Source organism: Bidens hawaiensis, unplaced genomic scaffold (genome assembly GCF_021521415.1).
Source record: "Bidens hawaiensis isolate Kalapana, Puna unplaced genomic scaffold, B.hawaiensis_p1.1 tig00009444_1, whole genome shotgun sequence".
In the NCBI taxonomy this organism is placed as follows: domain Eukaryota; kingdom Viridiplantae; phylum Streptophyta; class Magnoliopsida; order Asterales; family Asteraceae; genus Bidens; species Bidens hawaiensis.
The window spans coordinates 375095-399535 of NW_027491699.1; the positions used below are offsets into that span (position 1 = coordinate 375095).

The following is a 24441-nucleotide window of genomic DNA, read 5'->3' on the forward strand; positions in this document are numbered from 1 at the left end:
ATATGTTTGTTCGAATCGCCGTTTAGTTGTATACTATATACACATGTTAATTATGATAGACATGTTAAATCTGTGTTAAACCAAACACAAATATCTAGCAGCCATCAAAATGTTAAATTTTAAGATTCAATTTGCCAATGATTTAGAGTGTGCATGAAACAGGAAAAAACAACCCGGAACTCAAAAAAAAAAAACCAAAAAAAACGAACCAAACAATAATCATTGGTTATATTTCTCTGTAAAAACCAAACTTACGGTTCGGTTTTGGTTTTGCATGTAATATATAAAAAAAAAAAAAACTGAACCAAATTTAAGAATTTTATTTTTTATTTTGAGCAATTTATAAGAATTTAATAAATATGTAGCTCAAATAGTTTAGCCCAAATGTATAAAAATCAGTTGGTTATTTAACCAAATGATTTAGGCCCAAATTCATTATTGTGGGATAATATTTTTTTTTTCAGCCCAAAATTTTCAAGCTTAAACAGCAAAACGAAAAAAAAAAAAAAAACGAAACCAAACGGTTTTCAAAAATTGGTTTGGTTTTAGCCCAAAACTTAAAAACTACACATCAAGAACTTTCAAATTAGTGAATCACATATTTACATGTTCAAACAACTAAAAATACATATATAATATTACGTTGCAGTGGGAACTTGGTCAGTATCGATGCAATTTGGTACGGTAAAAGTTATGTGGCCAAAGGCTGGAGGAGAGCATGGACGTGTGACTAATTCCTCTCAAACACAAGATGGTGTTGGGTTGAGTCAAGTGGGCCAGTTTCGAGTGATGGAAGTTATAATTTAAATGAGTTGTATTTATTTTATGATAGCTAATTAGATTAGTAGATAAACACGTGGGTTTTAGGAGCCCAAGTCCATCTGTAATTGTACCAAGTTATGAACCTACTCAAAGTTGTAATTATGGTTACGAGTTTGTAATCAGTTTTAAAGTTATATTTTTCGGATTATATGTTAAGAGTTATTCGATCCAAATTCTATCGTGTGTTATTTGGTATTTTGGTTTGATTAATGACTTTATACAGTTGCAGAATTTGAACTAAAATGGAACAACCCCTGTAAAAGGTTTGTTTTATTGAGTTTTTACACTTTTACTGTACATGTATTTGGTGATATTGTTCATCCTAAATCAATCTATACTGCTGCCTCAGGCTGCCATTTTTATGAAACCTAAAACACAAGATTAAAATTGGTTAGAATGTATGACTCAGGCTGCAACTTTGCATTAAAAAATAGTTAGTAAGCGAACCTGATAACGACTTGTGATGGTCTTGTGTACGGTGTCAACTGTGTACATGATTATGTACATAGGGACTAATATCCCACTTGCCCTCATAATCAATAACTGCAAATCAAAACAAGTGGAATTGAGGAGATTGAGTGAACATTTTGTGAATCGTTTGGCGATAAGCTTGTTTATTTAATAAATAAACTAACGTGAACAAAAAAAATTGTTCATTTAGTTATATCCGTGAACATTTATTTATGTTCGTTCATTTTAATTCGTTATGTTCATTTGTTTACATTTATTTATGTTCATGGGCTTAGTTTGTTAAGTTCATTCTTGTATGTTCGTTTATTTATTCATTTCATTTTTTTCTGTCTCATACTCTCATTACAACTTAGTCTGGTTTAAATAACTTTTAGGCCCAAACAATTTGTTCTTCAAATTAGTATCAAGTGGTTTTACCTTAGTTATGTTCGTTCATTTACACTCGTGAACCATTCGTTTATATTGTTAACGAACAAACATAAACGAACTGTTCATTTTATTAACAAACATGAACAAGAAATCCCAGTTCATTTAATTGTTCGTGTTTGTTTACAAGCCTAAATTCAATGAATGGCATGTCTTGTTTGATATATTTTATCTAAAATTATTTTTGTGATTGTTAATTTGTTATTATTATTTTTTAAAGTCTCTAAATTTCAATTTCAAATCCACTTTTTTTAAAACAAAACCAAAAGAGTTTATTTGGGTGCTTACAGTTAAGATTGTAAATGGGTAATCCCCTGTGCCTTCAATCAACACTAGAAACAAATGTTTCACCAATAAAAGTAGGGTCACCTGCATGCCGAAGTATTAATGTTATCGCATGCGTACATGTAGCGTGAATGTGCAAATATATTATAAACTGTTATGAATTACCATTTTATTATTTGGATGACACCAATTATTTGACCTCACCGACAAACCTTTTACATGCATCAATTATGTGTTTTTTGTCCCCTCCCAAATAGTGTATATACAGTTGATTTTGTACTATAAATACGAGGTGATTGTAACGGAGATTTGCATCCCAGTAAGACTAATAATTACTTTTCTTATTCTCTTGTCTCTTGTTAACTCCAAAGTTCATATATTATTCTAATAAGCTTGTTATAATTAGAGCTAATATTATAACACGTTATCAGCACGAGCCGCTTATATCCTAACCAAGAAAGGTAATAGACACAAAGGTATCTACATAAGCATCATAAACACTTCTTTAATTATGTACATTAGATATATATCTATGCATATACATATACTAACTAATATACTAAGTAATAACAATAATGTGTATAAACATTGTTATTAAAATTTGATAACTATTCTAACTTTTATTTATATATGCACACTAATATCTCATTTAGAAGTTAGATTTATTTACACTAACAATTCTATTCTTATTATTGTGCATACTAATTATATATTTTATAAAATAAACTGTATTTAATATCTTATTTATTATCTTACTTTAAAATAATTAATATTATATATTATATATATATACACACACACATACAAACGGTAATGTTACCGTTATAAACGGTAATGTAACCGTTGTAAAAAGGTTATAAATTTTCACTATAAATAACCAATCATTAACCCCATTTCATTTACAACAAACATTCTTCTTATTAAATTTATCCAAGATAAAGTTCTCAAAATGATTCACCCGGTTTTGCTGTTGGTCACTATAATGCTTATACTACTTCTCATTCTAATTTTTAATCTCCCATCTGAAGATTTCGGCATGTTCTTTTTCTTTTATATGTTTATAGCTCTACCAATGTATTGTATCTCATTGTTGATTGATATATATGGATTCTAATATTTATCTTATTATTTGCTCTATTATGTTTAGCAACAAAATGTCAAATATAGCAAAACTCGAATTCCCTGCACTCAACATTTCTGGAGAAAATTATATGTCTTGGACAGCAAATGTCAAAAGACATTTAAAATCTATGGATGTGTTAGAAACAATCCAAGAATACAATGATTGCTCTGACCAGGATAAAGCAAGAGCTGATGTTTTCATCCATAAACATATTGATGAATTACTACAGCATGAGTATTTTAATTATGATAACCCATATATGATATGGGAAGATTTGAAAAGCAGATTCGGTCATCTAAGGGAAGTTTTACTTCCTACTTCTAGAGATGAATGGAACAGTCTTAGGTTCCAAGATTTTAAGAGGGTAAATGATTACACCTCTGCTTTATACCGAATTTGCTCAAAGCTAGAATTTTGTGGGTATCTCGTAACAGAGGAAGAAAAGTTAGAGAAAACTTTCTCCACGTTTCATGCATCAAACATAAACTTGCAAACACATTATCGTTTGCAGAATTTTAGGAGATACTTGCTCCTTGTAGCAGAGAAAAATAATGAATTATTGATGAAAAATCATCAATCTCGTCCCACGGGTTCATTAGCAATACCAGAAGCACATGTTGCTCACAAAAGTTCTCATAAAAATTCTGGTCATAAATGGGAACAAAGTCGAGGACGAGGCCGTGGACGTGGCCGTGGTCATTTTGACAAAAGACATTTTATTGATCGTAAGCTTTCATTCAAATGGAACAATAATTCTTACGGTCGTGGTCGTGGCCGTGGTCGTGGTCATAACCAGAGAGCCAATAATTATCATGTCCCACACAATACCAATTCCAACCACCAAAATAAATGGAATGAAGCTGGTAGGTCCGAAAACAATGGCACTTCATGTTTTAGATGTGGAAGTACAAACCACTGGGCAAAGGCTTGTCGCACAGCTCCACATCTGTGTGAACTGTACCAAGCCTCTCTAAAAGGAAAAGAGAAAGAAGTGAACCATGTTGATAACTTTAATAATATCAATGCTGAGCTGAGCGTTGAAGACTTTGGGGTGGAACTTTGAAACAAAGTTGCTTGACTACTATAATTAGATGCAATTATTAAGTGTGTTCTCATTATCTTTAATTATGTAGTTCCTCTTTCATGTACTACTTGTGTTTCAATTAAATAAAGTTCTTATTAAAATATCATATGTCTTCGTTATACACTTATTTTTTTTCTTAATATTTTTCAAGATTTAAAATGAAAATCACCGGAGTACAAGATCAAACAAATGAAGAAGATATATGTATAGCGGATAGTGGAGCCACGCATACTATACTTAGATCTAAAAAAATATTTTTATAAACTGAAACCAACAAAAGGGATCATCAATACAATATCAGGTCCTACAAACTTGATAGAAGGAGTGGGAAAAACTAATTTAGCATTACCAAATGGTACAAAGCTCAAAATAGAAAATGCTTTATTTTCCCCAAAATCAACAAGAAATTTGTTGAGTTTCAGAAACATATATCATAATGGATATGATACTCAGTCAAGGACTGTTAGTAATGAAAAATATTTGCATATCATAAGCAAAGATCAAATATTGGAAAAATTGCCAATGCTCCATTCTGGTTTGCATTATACATATATAAATGTGCCTCAAGCACATATGGCAGTCAAAGAAAATTGTTGCGATTTTAGTATCATAAACTTATAGCATGACAGATTAGGCCATCCAGGATCCACAATGATGAAAAGGATCATTGAAAATACACATGGGCATCCACTGAAAGGTCAAAAGATCCACAAAATAGATAAAATGCCTCAATGTACATCTTGTTCTCTTGGAAAATTAATTACAAGGCCTTCGCCATTAAAAGTCGATAAAGAAACACCAATGTTTCTTGAAAGAATTCAATGTGACATATGTGGACCAATTCATCCACCATGTGGACCATTTAGATACTTCATGGTCTTAATAGACGCATCCAGCAGATGGTCTAATATCTCTTTATTATCGACTCGTAATGTTGCTTTTGCAAAATTTCTTGCTCAAATTATCAAATTACGTGCACATTTTCCGGATTATACCATTAAAAGAGTAAGGCTTGATAATGCGGAAGAATTTACATCACATGCTTTTGATGATTATTGCATGTCTGTGGGGATTGTTGTAGAACACCCTGTTGCTCATGTACACACACAAAATGGCTTAGCCGAGTCGTTGATCAAACGCCTACAGCTAATAGCTAGACCATTAATAATGAGGACAAAACTCCCTGTTTCTATTTGGGGTCATGCAATTATGCATGCTGGATCGTTAATCCGTGTGAGACCAAGTGCAAATCATAAATACTCTCCCACACAACTTGTTTCTGGAAATGAGCCAAATATCTCTCATCTTAGAATTTTTGGTTGTGCTGTGTATGTTCCTATTGCACCACCACAACGCACAAAAATGGGTCCCCAAAGAAGGTTGGGAATATATGTTGGATATGAAACATCTTCCATCATAAGATACCTTGAACCTTTAACAGGTGATGTATTTACAGCACGTTTTGCTGATTTTCATTTTAACGAGACAATGTTCCCGACATTAGGGGGAGAAATGAAAAAGCAAGAAAGAGATATATCATGATGTGTGCCATCATTGTTACACCTAGACCCAAGATCAAAACAAAGTGAGACAGAGGTTCAAAAAATAATACATCTACAAGAAATTGCAAATCAGTTACCTGATGCATTTACTGATATAAACAGGGTCACTAAATCTCATATACCAGCTGCTAATGCTCCAGCTCGAGTTGAGATTCCAAGCAAGAAAAACCATAATAATGCACCTCATGAATCTCAAAAACGTTTAAAACGTGGAAAGCCAATCGGTTCAAAGGATAAAAATCCTCGAAAAAGAAAGGGTTATGAGAAGGATACTGACCCTAAGGAAGGAATGATTGATAAAACCTTCCCTCAGGAAAGAATAAATGATATAACATTTCCTCAGGAAGAAATAAACGATTCCAATAAAGAATTATCAATAAACTATGGTAAATCACATATAATGTGTGATCGAGATGAAATGGAAAATATTGATATATTTTCTTATTCTGTAGCAAGCGATATCATGGAAGAAAATGATGACCCTGAACCAAAATCTGTAGATGATTGTAAAAATCGACAAGATTGGAACAAATGGAAAGATGCTATGCAAGCTGAATTAAACTCACTAAACAATCGAAAGGTTTTTGGACCTATTGTCATTACACCAAAGTCAATGAAACCTGTAGGATATAAATGGGTTTTTGTGAGAAAACGAAATGAGAAAAATGAAGTTACAAGATACAAAGCAAGACTTGTAGCTCAAGGTTTTTCTCAGAGGCCAGGAATTGACTATGAAGAAACGTATTCTCCTGTTATGGATGCTATTACGTTTAGATATTTAATCAGCTTAGCAGTCTCTAAAAAGTTAGAGATGCGTCTTATGGATGTTGTCACAGCTTACTTGTATGGATCACTGGATAGTGACATCTATATGAAAATTCCCGAAGGATTTAAACTCCCCGATGCAATAAGCTCAAAGCCTAAGGAAATGTATTCCATCAAATTACAAAGATCCTTGTATGGACTGAAACGATCTGGAAGGATGTGGTACAATCGTTTGAGTGATTATTTGATAAGCAAAGGATACACAAATAATCTTATTTGTCCATGTGTCTTCATCAAGAAGACAACATCAGGATATGTGATCATAGCTGTGTATGTTGACGATCTAAATTTAATTGGGACACAAAAAGAAATTAATGAAGCAATTGCTCTTTTAAAGAAAGAATTCGAAATGAAAGATCTTGGAAAAACCAAATATTGTCTTGGTTTACAAATTGAGCATATGCATAATGGGATACTTGTGCATCAGTCAACTTATACTGAGAAACTCTTAAAACGTTTCAATATGGACAAAGCAAATCCTTTAAGCACACCGATGGTTGTTAGATCACTCAATGTTGACAATGATCCATTTCGTCCTTGCGAAGATAATGAAGAGATTCTTGGTCCCGAAGTACCATACCTCAGTGCAATTGGAGCACTTATGTATCTTACTAACTGTACAAGACCTGACATTTCTTTTGCAGTTAATTTATTGGCAAGATTCAGTTCATACCCTACTAAAAGACATTGGAATGGCATTAAACATATTTTTCGGTATTTAAAAGGAACTGTTGATTTAGGTTTATTTTATCCTAACGATTCAAAAGAAGGGTTAGTTGGTTATGCAGATGCAGGTTATTTATCTGATCCCCATAAAGCAAAATCTCAAACTGGATACGTATTTAAGAATGGAGGAACTACGATTTCATGGCGTTCTCAGAAACAAACACTCATTGCAACATCTTCAAATCATGCTGAAGTCATTGCATTGCATGAAGCTTTAAGAGAATGTGTATGGTTAAGATCTATGTCACGACACATATTGATTTCTTGTGGTCTAGAGAAAGATCGAATCCCAACTCCTATCTATGAAGATAATGCAGCTTGTGTCTCGCAAATGAAGGAAGGGTATATCAAAAGTGACAGAATAAAGCATATACCACCAAGATACTTTGAGTATACTCGGGACCTTATTAAAGACAATCAGGTTGATATGAGATATGTCCAATCCAACAACAACTCAGCTGATCTTTTCACAAAAGCACTTCCCACAGCAACATTCAGAAAACATGTCCATGATATTGGCATGCGCCATGTACGAACGATGTAACGACCTGCAACTTGAGGGGGAGCTATATGCTGCACTCTTTTTCCCTTAGCTAAAGCTTTTTCCCATTGGGTTTTTCTTTAGCAAGGTTTTTAATAAGGCAGTACTTCAAGACCCCGAAGTTTTGAAAAGGTGTCATCCAAGGGGGAGTGTTATGAATTACCATTTTATTATTTGGATGACACCAATTATTTGACCTCACCGACAAACCTTTTACATGCACCAATTATGTGTTTTTTGTCCCCTCCCAAATAATGTATATACAGTTGATTTTGTACTATAAATACGAGGTGATTGTAACGGATATTTGCATCCCAGTAAGACTAATAATTCTTACTTTTCTTATTCTCTTGTCTCTTGTTAACTCCAAAGTTCATATATTATTCTAATAAGCTTGTTATAATTAGAGCTAACATTATAACATAAACGAAACTTACAGTGAGACCCAAAAATCTACAAATAGAAGCCGTTGAATCAGTGGATGATGAACATTGCGAGTATTCTTCTTCGCCAATCATTTCTTGTTGATCAGCAATAGAAGAACTAACCTCAGTTTCATGCACCTCTAAACTTACTTCTCTGTTATTAATTCAACTAATTAGTTGTTAAAAAAGGGGTAGCTTAGCATAATATTAACCAAGTTTTATAAGTATTACAATATGGTTACTCGAGTTTAAAATTGTTTCAATTACGTCATGTTGTTTTCATGTTTTATTTAAATTTCTGCTTTCATGTTTTATTTAAATTACAAGTTGTAACATTTTTTTAAGCATTTTTCATTTTTGTTTCAGTCAGATTTTTTTTTCTTTTTGGAGTGGTATTTTTTTAAATATGATTAACATGCTTTTGTATTTTTTTTAATATAATTACGTATACTTGAAACCCCAACATCTTCTTCTCCATTTCATTCTTGACACAAAAAATTTCGATGATGGCTCATTTGAAGGTTTAGTGACTCATTTGGACAAAAGAATACACGAGTAACATAATTGAAATAATTTTAAAACTTGGTAATACTAAATATGTCTATATTGGTTGATTTGAATATTTGATGGAAGGTGTATAATTAATTATATTGGTTGATTTGAATATTTGATGGAAGGTGTATAATTAATTACCTATGGTTTTGGATGAGTTGTGGAGGGGATGTGTATCCTGGTTCAAATTTCTGCAACATGACAAAATAGATGTTGTTATCAATCGGCAATTAACATATTGAATTAATAAATAAATGAAAAGCATAGAAGATAAGAAGAGAGTTGAGTAGCTTTAAATTGATGATGACAATGACTTGGAATATGAATATTATAAGATAAGATTATATAGATACATAGGCAATTGGCATAACCCATCCTCCCTTTTTTTCGGGTATGTTGGTCCCATTTTTCCATTAACTAATGTCAATTCTATATAATTGACTTGTAGTAGTGCACAAATATCATATAAACACTTATATAAATGGCTTATTGGGGAAAAAAAGTATGAGCAAGTTAAAAAACCATTTTATACTTTATATATTATATTTAAAGCAACAAACATACGTGTTTATGTCATATTTTTATAAAACTCGATCTTACATAATATTTTTAGCCTTTCTATTATAATACATCTTCATATTCTTTTCTTACTAAACTACGTCTAACTATACGCTTTTTAGAGTTTTTCATTAGTTTATGAAAAATAAATTATTTTAAGTAGTTCAAAAATCAGATAAAGTGTTTAATGAGAATTATTTATTTTGAAAAGAAAATAAGGTAACAATGATTTTACATAGTTTTTTTTATACCCCGAATAATATATGTTAACATAAAATTAGCATGACCTCACATCAGGCTATTTTAAAATAAGTTTTTAAATAAGTTCATGTATGATTGGAAAGAATAGTAATTTAATATTGCCTAGAATTCGGCTGAAATTGAAAAACAAAGATATTATATTAGTAGTCCATACGATGAATGTTGAGGATATGTTTTCAAAAGACAAAACAGATGCGCACAAACACACGGTGGATGTCACATGAAACCAGTGGCGGATCCAGGATTTTTTTTCAGGTGGTGCACTGCTTTTAGAAGCTTTAATTTCCCGGAGTTGGATATAAAAAAGTTCGGGTCGATTCGACGGTTCGGGTCGTTTCGATACATAATAAAAATACGATAAAATAAAAGGACACCGTCATTGGAAATTAAAAAACACCTAATACAACAATGGTTTTTACAAATTAAAAAAATATTCATAATTGTTCCCTACGAGTCTTACAAACTAACAAATTAAAAAACTAGCAAACTAACAAATAAAAACTAACAAACTAACAAATTACAAATTGTTCACACATAGAATATGTTTAATTTGTTAATTATAAACAAAAATTTATGTTTAGTTAGTTAACAATAACTATAAACCAAAATTTAACAAATAAGTGAATAACCTAACAATTAACAATATGAATTGAAGAACAATTAACAAATTAACATAAACTTACCGGAGGTTTGACGAAGAACCAGAGAAGAAACAGTTAGGGTTAGTCGGGACTCAGGTGGGAGGTGGCCGACGGGCGGCGGTGGCTGACTGGCCGGACTCCGAAGGGCGGAAGGGTGGTGAGGCAGAAACAAGCCGACGCTTGTTTGTGTTTGTGACTGTGGAGAGGTAAAACAAAAATAAAACCCTAATGAATGATGAGTTTTAAAATTTTTAAAAGACTGTTTAAAAGAAAAAGAAGAAAAGAAAAAGACTAAAACCGGAATCCGTAGATTTGAACCCGCGACCTTAGTTTCACAAAGCAGACCTTTACCACTACACCAATCATCTAATTTATGAATAGCATGGTTCCCTTCTAATTTATAAGGTGGTTCACTCTATTATTTTCTATATACCTTTACACTATTATTTCGAAACTCGGGTGGTTCCGGTGAACCACCCGTTTATACCGTAGATCCGCCCCCGCATGAAACTAGGGGTGTTCACGGTCCGGTTTTCTCGATTTTTAGGTCAAACCGTAACCAAACCATTAGTAACGGTTTTTAGTTTTCGTAAACCAAAACCAAACCGTTGAACTCTTAAACCGAACCAAACCGAACCGTTAGTAACGGTTTGGTTCCGGTTTGTTTTCACGGTTTGGGTGTGTCGGAATTTTATATAAAATGTCTAAGCTAATTTCTGATATTTTATTGTAAAGTTTTCAATAAATTATGAAATTTACCAAACATCTACTGATATTATTCTCAATTAAACGTTTAAAGACCGAACAATGTTTCTTGTGTTTTAGACTTGGGCTTACCACTTTATTTAGTTACTCATATTATTTATTAACACATATTTATATACACATACTAATACTTAATAGTATTAGTAAAATGTATTATGTGTCTAGTAAGATAATTATATACATTCATATATATATAATATCAAATACTTAGAAATATATATGATTAAATCATATGGTCCGGTCCGGTTTTATACGGTTGGTTTTTGGTACAAACCGTAAACCAAACCGTTCGTAACGGTTTGAAAATTTTCAAACCAACCAACCAAAAGTTAAGAAAGAAAACCAACCATGAAACCGAACCGATGACCGGTTTGGACGGTTTTACAGTTTCGAACCGAACCGTGAACACCCCTACATGAAACTCAACACATAAATCAAAACTAAAATTTAAAAAACAACCTTTATCACAATTTGTTATCCGTTTAAAGTTCACTGAATATAACCAATGGCAATGTTTAATAGGAGTATGTATGGTTCGATTATCAGCATCAACCGAGTTAATTAATCGGTTTCGGTTAAATCTATTTTCGATTAGGGGCTGTTTGGTTCATTCAGATCTAAATGAGTCAAATCTGAATGAGCATCTGTCTTATTCAGCAACAACGGTAAGTCTGAATAATACATACCTAATTTTAACCATTCAGATGTTTTTCTGTTTGGAACCAAAAGGTCTGAAGTAATGAATCAGAGAACCATTCAGATGTAAAGAAACAACCCCTTAGTTTTTTTGGTTTCTGGTTCGATTCTGTTAATTTCGATTAATAACCCAAATCAAACTTGAGCTACAAATTTTTTACTTAGAAGTAAATTAAATTAAGGTATAAATAAATGAAATTGAAATATAAATACATGACATGAAGATATAAATATATGAAATGATGATATAATACATGAAATAGTGTTATAAAAGCTAGGAATATATAGAAATATGAATAGTATGGTTTGGTTAGTTTTGGTTAACCGAGAGTACAAAAAATCACCGATAACCGTTTTTCGATCAATTCGGTGTCATCGGCTTTTGATTTGGTTCGATAAATAATTCGGTTATTACCCACCCGAATGTTTAATAGCAAATAACTAGAAGTAAACATTTTTAAAAAGCACTTATAACAAGAAATCAACTTCTAAATACATACCACCTAAGACTAGAACTCTTGACTACTCGAAAATATAATTGCAAGTATTCGTATATAATACGTTAAATGTGATACATATGATTATTATTTAATAGTAATGCTATTATAGTAATCTACTTAAAATTGATTTTTAATAAATAGTTCCATTAAACATTCACAGAAGAAAATCAAACCTGAAGACAAATTTCACAAGTGGTGTTGCCCTTTTCATCACACCATCTCTGTATGCAATCTCTGTGAGCAAACTGATGATCAAACAAATTATCATCACATGATCATATAATAATTTTAAAAATAAGAATAAGATTAAATTATAAATAAAATCAAATTAAATACCTTTAGAGTTCCAGTACAAGAACATGGAGACTCCATGGGTTTAGAGCTTTCAAACTCTGCTTCATGGCAAATTCTGCAAAATATTATTTCTGCTGTTGAAATTGATGGATACAACAAATATTGATCATCAAAATCCACAAATAATTTCACTTCTCCCATTTTTTTTTTATTTTTTATTGTTTTGCTTGAATTTTGATTTTGGTGGTCGGCTCAAGTGGTGGCTATGAGACTTTAAAAGAAAGGAGATTGTGATGATGATTAGTATTCAAACAATGACCACACCTGAAATTACCATAATGCCCTTATTGAATGTGAGGTTTGACCATAAATATCAATTTTGTTTGACCCCAACACATGTTAACTAGAGATGCACAGTGCGGTTTGGTTTAGTCAATAAAAGTTAAAATCAATTTATAATCAGTTTTAGTTTAGATTAAAGCTGGTTTTTGATTGGTTTCTAGCCGGTTTTTGACCTGTTTTGGCCGGTTTTCGGTTTCGTTAACCAGTTTTGGTACAGAAAATTACAAACTGGTTCCGAACTTTTTTTTTAATAAATTGTGTTTGTTTTCATTTCAAATAAAAGGATCCAATTACAATAAAGAGGCAGGTAAGCAAGCAACAAGCTGCGTCGCTACCCTCTTTTGAGTTTTGAATGACAAAACCGATCATACTGAAAACAAAATTATCGTTCTTCGGCGTCGATTAGTTACTGTGCACGGCCCGCTGAACTCTTTTTAAAAATGAGTTACAAACTGGTTCCAAACCTACGGTTTCAATATGCTTTAAACCGGTTTTATGTAATGGGTTTAAACTGGCTCACTTATGATTAGATTTTCCGGTTAGTTCGCCCAGTTAATTGGTTTTTTCCCACCTGTAAGTCCAAATTTCCTATTCTCCTGTCCTTTGCAATAACTTCACTTTGAAAAAGTCTAAGTTAAAAATTTTAAATACTCATTCCGTATATGATATTTAGACAAGATTGTGTACTATCAACATTTATAAATCTGACAGATATCTTGCATTTCTATGTAACGACCAAAGTTAACTTATAGAAGTTATTTTACATATTTATAAGAAGGGTTTGGTTTAAGTATTCTTATAAAGAATTCGATTTATAATTGAAATTTGTCAAAAAGATTTAGAATTTCAACGGATTGAAAATGATAAAGAAATTTGATCCATTCAGGTAACAAAAGAGTCATAAAGAAATTAGAATCTATCACTATGACCACCCCGCCACCACACACTATCACCATTAGGGGTGTAAGCGAATCAGACGTTTGGTCGTCCGTTCGGCAAAAAAATCGTTTATGTTCGTCCGTTTAATAAACGAACCAAACATGGACTAACAAATTTCGTTCGGTAAGCTTAACAGACGAATACGAACAATAGCCAAGTCCGTTCGATAGTGTTCGTGAGCGTCCGGTAAAGTTTATCCAATTACATCCGGTAATGTCCTTCAAGTAACATCCGTCCGGTATTGCAAGTGTTTAGATCTATCCAGTATTGTAATTTAATTGTGGAATTTCTAGTGTTATTAATCACACTTTTGTATTACCACATATGTCTGATATCTCTTATAGTGATCCGGTTTTTGTTAATATATTAAGGGTATGTTTGGTTGAAAGGATTGGAATGAAGGGGGAATGGAATGGGAGAAGAATGAAATGGACAAATGAATGAAATGGATCATTACCATTCATTTGTCTTGTTTGGTTAATATATGGAAATGAAATGAATAATTACGTTATGTTGTTTGGTATCCAAAATTTTTTTTGAATGAAATAGAAATAATTAAAATATTCCTATCTCAAAATATATAAATTTTTTACAAAAAAAAAAAAAAAACCCTGAAATGACGACGGTGGTGGTAGCTCTGGAGATGAAAATGGTGGCGACGGTGGCGGTTGTGGCGGTCAGGCGGGGGGAGGGGGTGGTCAAGCGATGGTAGCATTAGTAGTGATGGTGGTGGTAGGGTGGCGATGACGGTGGTGGCGGCCAGGCAGTGATAGTGGTGGTGGCGGTTATGGTAGGGTGGCCACGGTGACAATGTTTGTTGTGGTTATGGCGACGATGGTGGCGGTGGTAGCTTGGGTGGTGTAGGTGGTGATGGCGACGGTGGGGGTCAGGTGGTGGTGGCGGCGACGGTGGCGGCGGCGGAGGTGGTGGTGGTGGTGACAGTGGCGGTGGTGGTCAGATGATGGTGGTGGCTATGGTAGTGGTGGTGGTGGTCAAGCGATGGTAGCATTAGTAGTGATGGCGGTGGTAGGGTGGTGATGACGTTGGTGGTGGCTAGGCAGTGATAGTGGTGGTGGCGGTTATGAACTTATGGTCGAGTGGCGACGGTGACAATGGTTGTTGTGGTTATGGCGACGACGGTGGCAGTGGTAGCTTGGGTGGTAAGGTGGTGGTGGTGACGGTGGCGGTGGTGGTCAGATGATGGTGGTGGCTATGGTGGTGGTGGTTGTTGTTAGATGATGGTGTTGTTGAGAAAGTAGGTTGAAGGAGAATGGAATGAAAAAAAAGAAGGGGGGGGGGGGTAGGAAGGAATGGTTTTGATGGAATGAGATTCAATATGTAATGGATGATTCCATTCCATTGTGCAACCAAACACCTCTTATTTCATTCCCACGTAATGAATAATTCCATTCCGCCTGTCATTATTGCATACCAAACGCTACCTAAGTGTTAAATATATGTGAATATTATATGGTGTAATTCCAAATTTGTAGGTGAAGTTTTTTGGATTTATGTTTGGAATTAATATGTAACCGTTTATGTTTGTCCATTAGTGTATGCTGTCCATTAATGTTCACATGTTCGTTTGTCCGTTAGTGTTCGTTTATCCATTATTGTCCGTTAACGTTCGTTTACAATATTAACGGACGAACACATACATGAATTTTCGTTTGGTAGAGTGTTCGTGAACCATCCGTTTGTCCGTCAGAAGCTTAACGAACGGATAGGGACATGCTCTCGTCCGGTCTGGTTCGGTCCGTGTACAGCCCTAATCGCCATCGTCACCTCCACACCTCTTTCGTTGCCATTCCTAGCCTACCAGTTGGCTTAATAGTTATTGGCCTGAGAAAAATCAAGGTCCATCAGTTTGGACATCCCTAATTAGGAGCATTTGAACGACCCTAGTTACGTGTAAGGGAGGTTTTTGAGTTATATTTTCTCTAAGTAATAATATTAGGAGTTATCCAATCTTCGGTTTCTTGTGTTTCATTTATTGTTTATCAATTCGTTCTAGAAATTAAAAGAAAACACATCAGCTTTATGATTCGCGTTAGGCCTTAGAAAAATTTAAGGGGAAGCTAGGACGACAATTCTTAACATGACCCGAAACACAAAAAATAAAAGTTTTAGGTTGACTGACACAACACATTTTCTTATACAGATCAACCAAACACAACTTGTTAAAAATTGGGTTGACTTATTAACCTTTTTGATAGTTTTTTTTAATAAATTCATACAAGATGGAAAATTTTAAAATTTAAAGTTTTATATTTTTGATCTTTTAACTTTTCATATAACTATTAGTTTTTAGTAGTGAAATTAATTTCTTTTGAAACCTTCTTATTTACTTTTCGCATCCAACTAGGGGTAATATTTTGTCCCACATACTCAATCTTTATCATACTCGCATGCGTATGCGTACATATACCTATTTAGCCTATTCGGTACGGGCATCGATACTCGCTTCCGTTGAATTTCGGTAAATGAACAATCGGGTATGGTATGGGACGTTGATTTAGAATATGTAGAGGTTTAATTGGGATTGTGCTTATATTTAATATATAAAATAAAATCTCCAACAATTTTATGTAATTAGTTCAAGTGTCCATTCTCCGATTACTTCTATTCATTATTTTAATCTAAAACTAAATACAAATCCAAGTTTGTTAATTAGAAATCAAAGATAAATTAAAAAAAAACAATTAAAATAATATAAATTATCAAAATGTTTTATATGAATCAGTGTTATAATAATTGTCTAATTTGTTAGTAAGTCAGTAAATATTAACTCATACTAGTAAATTAACATAAAACGAGCCGACTTGAAAGGCTGAAACACGACCCGACCCACCAAACACCACACAATTTTAAATAGATTCGACAGGACATGACATGACATGACATGACACAAATAAGTATATGGATCAGGTTAGAACAAAAAGGTGCAAAATTCAACTTGCCAACCCGTTAATCCTTTAGTAATTTACTATAATTTTCCTTGTGTAAATAATATATTAGAAACTTTTTTTTTCTTTTGTAGTTACAAATTAAGGAAAACTTGTTCATTAAAATCGATACTTCAAACAATCAAATGTTAAAATAACTAAATAAGTACGAGCAAATCATTGAACCCAACAATTTCTAGAAAACTCCATGCACAATCGAGAGGCTAGTGAACCGCCGTATATGACATTTTAAAACTTGTAGTTTTGGACCCATATGCAGACATCCCTATAATTCCTGTGTATATATGTGATAAATCCAGAGACATGCATCAAAACACTTGTACACGTGATCTTAACAATATCCACTTGCATATGTTTTTTTTATTCAGGCCCGCAAAATAAAATTAAGACAGAATTATAGAAATTGTCATTTATCTTTACTCCAAATTTTACTGGTGGTCATTTATTTTTCAAATTGATGTTTATTATCCTTTACATTTTAAAAAGTAACACCTTTTGTCCTTTATGTCTAACCCAATTAAAAAATCTCGTTAAGTCAGGTCATGTGCTTCTCACATGGAGGTATTTCCGTCATTTCAAGTCTGGTTATGATTTAAAAACAATTTAATTAAATTAAATATAAATATTATTTATCCAAACCCCACCTCCCCACACCCGTTATTCTTGTGCCTCCACTGCCACCGGACGTTCAACTCCGGCAGCCACCACCACCTTCTTCTCCGGTGAGCCACCACCACTGCAACCGAAAGTCACCTCCACATCTAGCTCGCCACAACAATTAGCTTACTCCCATCTACAAAAATGTCGAACAACCCCATCTTCAAATCCCTGAAAACCCTAAACCTCTTGCTGGAAATCCTTCCTCTTCGGCGCCAAGCAACCCAAATATTTCCTCAAGTAAAATCGCAGCAGTAACATTAAACGCAGACTGTGTCCTCAAATCATAATTTAACGAAACCCCCAATTTTAGTTACGTACCCTAGTTTTAACGAAACCCCCAATTTGAAGTCACCTTGAAATCCGACGACGAATCCGGTCGATTAGCCTCCAATATCGATTGTCAAAACTATCTTAGTGTAAATCGTGTGGAAATGTAACACACCGAGGTAAGTAAAGCGAGCTTCTTTGTATCCCAAAACGACGTCGACATGGAAACTTAAGTTTTAGTGGATTCGCAGGTGGATGATTCGCACATGGGACTGTTGAACGACGATTTTGTAGATGGGGGGAACCAACTGTGGTGTTGGTGGTTTTCCGGTGGGTAGCGATGGTGATTTCTGTCGTCGAAGAAGTCGATGGTGGTGGGCTCGCCGGTGATGGAGGTTTGTGGCAGTGGTGGTATTTCAAGTTAGGGAAGACGTAGTGGTATTTTAGTAGTACATGTTTTAACATAAATTAATATATATTATAAATATAAATATATATAAATTAAATTGTTTTTAATTATAAAAACGTTTCTTTTATATAAGTTGGTGAAATCACCAATGTACCCTCATGTGCAAGTCACATGACCTGACTTAACGAGATTTTGTAACTGGGTTAGGCCTAAAGGACAAAAGGTGTTACTTTTTAAAACGTAAAGGATAATAAACATCAATTTGAAAGATAAAGGACCACCAGTGAATTTTGGGGTAAACATAAAAGACAATTTCTGTAATTATATCTAAAATTAATAATAATCAAACAAAAACAAAACATAAGAATATTCATATCCAGAAAACAAACCGAGAATTTGTTGAAAATATGATGTATATATAATTTGAATTCTTTCAATTTGTATCCAAGTATATTATTCTTATATGTTCACGTGTGTATTTCGCATATGGGCCTACTTGCTAGTAAATGAGAGTTTATTGGGCACGAGTGCAAGAAGAGTTCATAGGCTTAAGGATCGTTCATTATGTTTTTTTTTTATTAGGCTAAAGAAATTTATAACATTCTAACAATCAAGTATCATATAACAAACTATAACAAGTATTAATTAATTTCAAATCAAATCAAATGTCTAACAAGTAACAATTTAAGTTTCAAGTTTTAAGTGTCAAGTAGTAAGTATATTAGCTATACTGATACAAACATTGTTCAAAGTTAACCCACCGTTACATGCTTATTTTTATCTACGTTTCAAAACCATATAAAACACGAACAGAAACTGCTTCTGCTGGTTAAACACTACAAGAAATTAGGGTGTTTACCCACACATAATTTACCTACACATGTAAAAGTGTGAGTAAATACCTACACATGCTTGTGTATGTGTGGGTAACGGTTGATACTTTTTTTTCATAATAACTAACACTTAATATGTGTTGGTAATACGTTTTAGCCACACTTGTCGTTAGTGGGAAAGTTTCCCCAAAAATGGCGATTAATTATATATTTAAATTACCTATACATGTGACAATTTTTTGTTATGTGTAGGTAATTTATCTACATATGTGTTAAAAATCAATATAAGTGTGGTTAACTAGGGCTGTAAGCGAACCGGACGTCCGGCGGACGTCCGGAGCGTCCGTTCGGCAAGAAGTTCGTTTATGTTCGTCCGTTTAATAAACGAACCGGACATGGACACAAAAATTTCGTTCGGTAAGCTTAACGGACAAACACGGACAAGGGCCAAGTCCGTTCGATAGTGTTCATGAACGTCCGGTAACGTTCGTCCGATTACGTCCGGTAATGTCCGTCAGGTATCGTTAGTGTTTATATCTATCCAGTATTGTAATTTAACTGCAGAATTTCTAGTGTTATTAATAACACTTTTATATTACTACACATGTTTGATGTCTTTTATATTATAGTGATACACTTTATGTTAATATATTAAGTGTTAAGTATATTTGGATGTTATATGGTGTAATTCCTAATTTGTATGTGAAGTTGTTTAAATATATGCTTGGTGTCAATATGTAACCGTTTATATTTGTCCATTAGTGTTCGTTGTCCATTAATGTTCACATGTTTGTTTGTCCATTAATGTCCATTAGTGTCCGTTTGCCCATTATTGTCCGTTAACGTCCGTTTAAAATATTAACGGACGGACATGGACGGACACGGACAAACTCAATTTCTTAATGGACGGACACGGACATGAATTTTCGTTCAGTAGGTTCGTGAACCGTCCGTTTGTCCGTCAAAAGCTTAACGGACGGACACGGACATGCTCTCGTCCGATTCGTCCGGTCCGTGTACACCCCTATGGTTAACTGAGTATATTTACCTACACACAATTTTTGTAAACAAATATGTAGATAAATTAAGTAAATAAAATTGTATTTTATTTTTGGAAAATTACTTGGAAAAATAAATAACTAAACATACATAAAAAATGTAAAACATGTGTAGCTAATGGATTCACATACATTAAATAAATTATTTATTAAAACTGCCATGAAAAAATAATATCTACGCATATTTAAAATTATATAATATCCGTAGATATTGCATACACACGCTATAAGAAAAACGACCATCTGAGACAAAATTATAGGGGACTTAAGTTGGGCTAAAGGGTTTTCTCATTTATAGAAGGGTTTCCTCTTAAGGGTATTAAGGGTAGAATGAAGATGATCGGGTGGAGCAATGACCCTCAGTGATCCGAATTGACCGTTAAAAATAATTAATGTTTAGTTACGATTAGTAATGGTTATTACTAATTAATTAGGATAAATGATAGTCAACTGATTAATTGATGATCCATTATGGTTGGCAAATGGTTCGAGTTATGGTCAATTACGGTTAGCCAATGATTATTACAGTCAATTGGATCGTTTTTGATGAATTGTTTTTTTATAAACTAGGTTTATTAATGGTTAATAAAACGCTCAAGCCACTCAAGATCAAATTAATTAAAAGTTCAAACGAGCTGAGTCATATTGAGCCCAAACCTGAGCCTTATAAAAGCTCATTCATTTATATAGCCCAGGTTTGTCATGTGAAGCTCGTTATAGCTTGTTGAGCCTTATCGACCTATTATATATTTAGAGTTTTATTTTTTTATAACATTACATTTGTGTTCACAGTTTGGTTTCAAACTACGAAGGCGTCCAAATCCGTCATCGTTTTGGTTTCATAATTGGCTTTTTTTTTTAACGTTTGGTTAGTCGGTTTCAAAATTTTAAAGTAAAATTGTACTGAACGGTTTAGTTTAATAATTATATCGGATACTGTCCAAAATAGATTTAATAATATAATTTAATTCTTCGAGTTATTGTATATCTTATATATTTATTTGTTTAGTATTTCGGGTTAAGCTTAGTAAAATAATTATTTGATATTCCTTATTTTTATTATTACTTTCATTTAAGGTTATTATGTCATCCTTATTATTACTTTTTTTTTTCGTTTGTACATAAAACTGCATTTAGGATACTAGATAATATATGTTTTTATAAATATCTTTTATATATATGAACCATTTATGCTATGGTTGGAAATTACAGCCCAACTTACATGATTCAGCCCATTAATACAAATTTATTTATTATACTTATATATGTTGCTGCGTTATTTTGAAGCAAGCTGCCACACCAAACCCTAAGATGATACAAAACCATAGAAACACATATTTCTCCAATCTTCACCAGACTTCGAATCCACCAAAATCAGTGGCGATTGCAGCCCATTACTGGAACGACAATAAGCATCACACTGAGATGGATGGTAAGCGTTAACTTCCTCACTAGATTCGCAAGACGAGGCGGAATGGGCGCATGTCTCTCTGGATTCACACGAGGACCGATAATTCAAATAGGTTAATTCAATTTTTTAATATAAGTTTTTTCAATTTTAAATAGGTTCTGATTAATTGTTTATTTGGGGTTTTCAGGTACAATGCGAAAGCAGTCACCGTCGCAGAACCAAATTGGTTTTAAGGCAGTATTGAAGATGTTGGGATTTGATGATACATTTGTTTGACCTGATGTTGCTTTTGTGTACCTTATCAAATTGATGATACACTTGTTTCATGTTTTTACAGGTAGGTGTTGATAGCAAGGAGATATATAATGGCTTGGTGACTTTAGGATAACTATTGGCTATGTAAATTTGAGAGAAGACAAGTCATCTTGTTCATTATCATAGGACATAAGATATATGATTTTTTTGCATAGTACTCTGAACTTGCAATTTTGTACGGTTTAATTATTGATTTTCTCAATTTTTATTTTCATTATGTGGGATATTTATATTTGTAAATCGTCTATATCATGTCTCTTTATTTATTTATTTATTTATTTATTTATTTTACTATGTTGGCAAGCTCAAGCCCAACCATATTAAAATGAGCCTAATCGAGAACTGTGAAGCTTGTGTTCGGCTAGTTTATACCCCTACCTACTGGTTAATGTTTACATATACACATATTTATACCAACACATCAATATTTCTATCTACAAATATTAAAATTAATACCTACACATCAACTACATTTACCAACACATGATAATACTTTTATCCACACATATATTTATAACATGTGTTAGCATCACTTTGTAGGAACATGCCACGTCAGTTGCCATGTGTGCCACGTCAACGCCACACGCACTTAAATCATTATAGTTATAACTACACGTAACTATTAGCTTTAGCCACACATATATGTGTAGGTATAACGTGATATATAGCTACACAAAAATGATATGTTGCTAATGATCTATATCAACAGGTCTGAGGCAATACATCATAACACTTAATTTTTGTGTAGGTAAAAACAACTAGAAACACATAACATGTTTTCACCAACACATATTATGTGTGGATAAAAACCCTAATTTCTTGTAGTGAAAATTGAAGCAAGAGACAATAGGTAGTGTAGTAGTTATCCAACAAATCCACTACTTTCTTTTAAAATTTATATCAGAATGACCATTACTTATATTTAATTCATTAAGCAAATGGAGTGGTTTAACTCCCTTATATCACTTTTAAGACATTCTCAAGTTCATATGCACTTATTCTGAAGTCATGCAAGAACACCCCCAACATGCTGTTGTCCGATACATGAAGGCCTCTCCATTGTCGGCATACACCGGAGTTGTTCCTCTGATTGTTCAGATGCGCCCCAAAGGAAACAAAAAAGAAAAAGTGAGCTTAGAAGAGAAATCACAGGAGATGTGGAAAAGAGTCTTTTTCAATAAAGAAAAATGTCTGAATTCGAAGATCCGCCACTGGTTTTTCAAATAAATGCAAGTTTGTGTAAGTGTGTTTGTAAATGCATAATTATAAAGATTGAAGATGACCTATATTAAGTGGCTATTATGTTGATGTTGATTGATCTCATAAGTCCAAGTTGTTTCAAGGCCATATTATATGATGTGTTCTCCATGTGGTGGTGCACAAACACAACAAAATGGATACACTTGATCATCAATCTACATGCATAATTAACTATGCCTTAAGCATTCCAAATTGTCATCCCGTCGACTTTCACCTCCCATCAACAATCGACTATTTATAGATTCTCCGAATTATGATGGACCGAGTATGTATGTGTGTTGTTAGTTATTCTTCCAACTTAGATAACAAAACAATATGTGTATGTATGTTTAAGTTTAATGTTAAGTAGAATTGGTGTCTAAGACTCCACACACACACACACACACACACATATATATATATATATATATATAGGATGAGTATCATTAAAACCAATTTGTTAATCAAAATATTGTCATAAATTGAACATTATACCGAATGATTATTATAACCTGAGAATTAAACTGATTTATCGAAAGTCACAAAAACGTATCATTAGACAAATTTTAACATGGTCACCCTAATATTGACTCAAAAAACCCTAAGGGTAAGGGTATAAGTATAACACCATCGTGAGTGAAGGCCTGAGAGGCCACATGGCCATGGAGCGTTAGGAACATCATGCCGCCCCTCTTTGAGTAGGGGGCGTGAACAACCCATTGTAACTAGACTCACAAGCATGTGAGGGATAATTGTGTGTGTTTTTTCAATTTTCTTTTAATTGAAAATGGTCTCTTACACTTGCTAAACCGTTACACTCTTTAGTGAGTGTGAGTGTACCAACAAGCCTTGTCTATGGTGCAACGCTATTTGCCCACACTCATTATTGTATTAGAGACGCCCTAACAAATTCCAACATCGTCACTTCATTGTCGCCGTCATCAGTCACTAATGTTTTTCGGTTTGTATATTTATTAGAGTGGATGTAACGATTACTCTGTTGACACATTAGCATAGTTCACAACAATGAATCAACATTTGAATGAAAAATCAACATTTACAGAAATGAAATATTTATTACGGGATAACACAAATATCATTTTAAGCCATTTCTATTTTTCAAAAAAAAAATTATTATAGTATTCAATTGTTCTTTTTCTAAACAACTAACAAAACTTTTATTAACCTTCCAACGGTATATCAGGTTTCTAACAAATCCAATTACCAGCCACCAGATGATATATACATTCGAAGACAAATTGAAAACAACAACGAAACAAAGTTTTTCCCTAACCCAATCAAGCCTGATATCTCTCTATGGATTAAAGTTCCACAATGCTCCCATGTTATTGTCTCCATTTTCGATCTGTAATCACTTTTTTTAAATTAATTACATTTGTCATATATTTAAGGTTTTTATATATTTTTGCAAAACTTAAGAAAAA

At 33.3% G+C, this 24441-nt stretch overlaps 1 protein-coding gene across 1 annotated transcript; it reads right to left on the reverse strand.

Moving 5' to 3' along the window:
• Positions 1-1080: 1080 nt before the first annotated feature.
• Positions 1081-12978, reverse strand: LOC143532389 (uncharacterized). The gene is made up of 7 exons (XM_077027453.1): positions 12600-12978; positions 12437-12508; positions 8984-9033; positions 8303-8444; positions 2008-2088; positions 1270-1365; positions 1081-1190 (listed from the first exon to the last, which is right to left on the reverse strand). Exons 1-7 carry the CDS (start codon positions 12756-12758, stop codon positions 1182-1184), a joined length of 609 nt encoding a protein of 202 aa, XP_076883568.1. The 5' UTR covers positions 12759-12978; the 3' UTR covers positions 1081-1181.
• Positions 12979-24441: the final 11463 nt, after the last annotated feature.

Coding starts and splice junctions, on each gene's coding strand:
- LOC143532389 (XM_077027453.1), bottom strand. CDS start 12,758: ATGGGAGAAGTGAAATTATTTGTGGATTTTGATGATCAATATTTGTTG. Junction 8,445..8,983: donor CAACTCATCCAAAACCATAG/GTAATTAATTAT, acceptor AATTAATAACAG/AGAAGTAAGTTTAGAGGTGC. Junction 1,366..2,007: donor ACCCATTTACAATCTTAACT/GTAAGCACCCAA, acceptor TTTGATTTGCAG/TTATTGATTATGAGGGCAAG.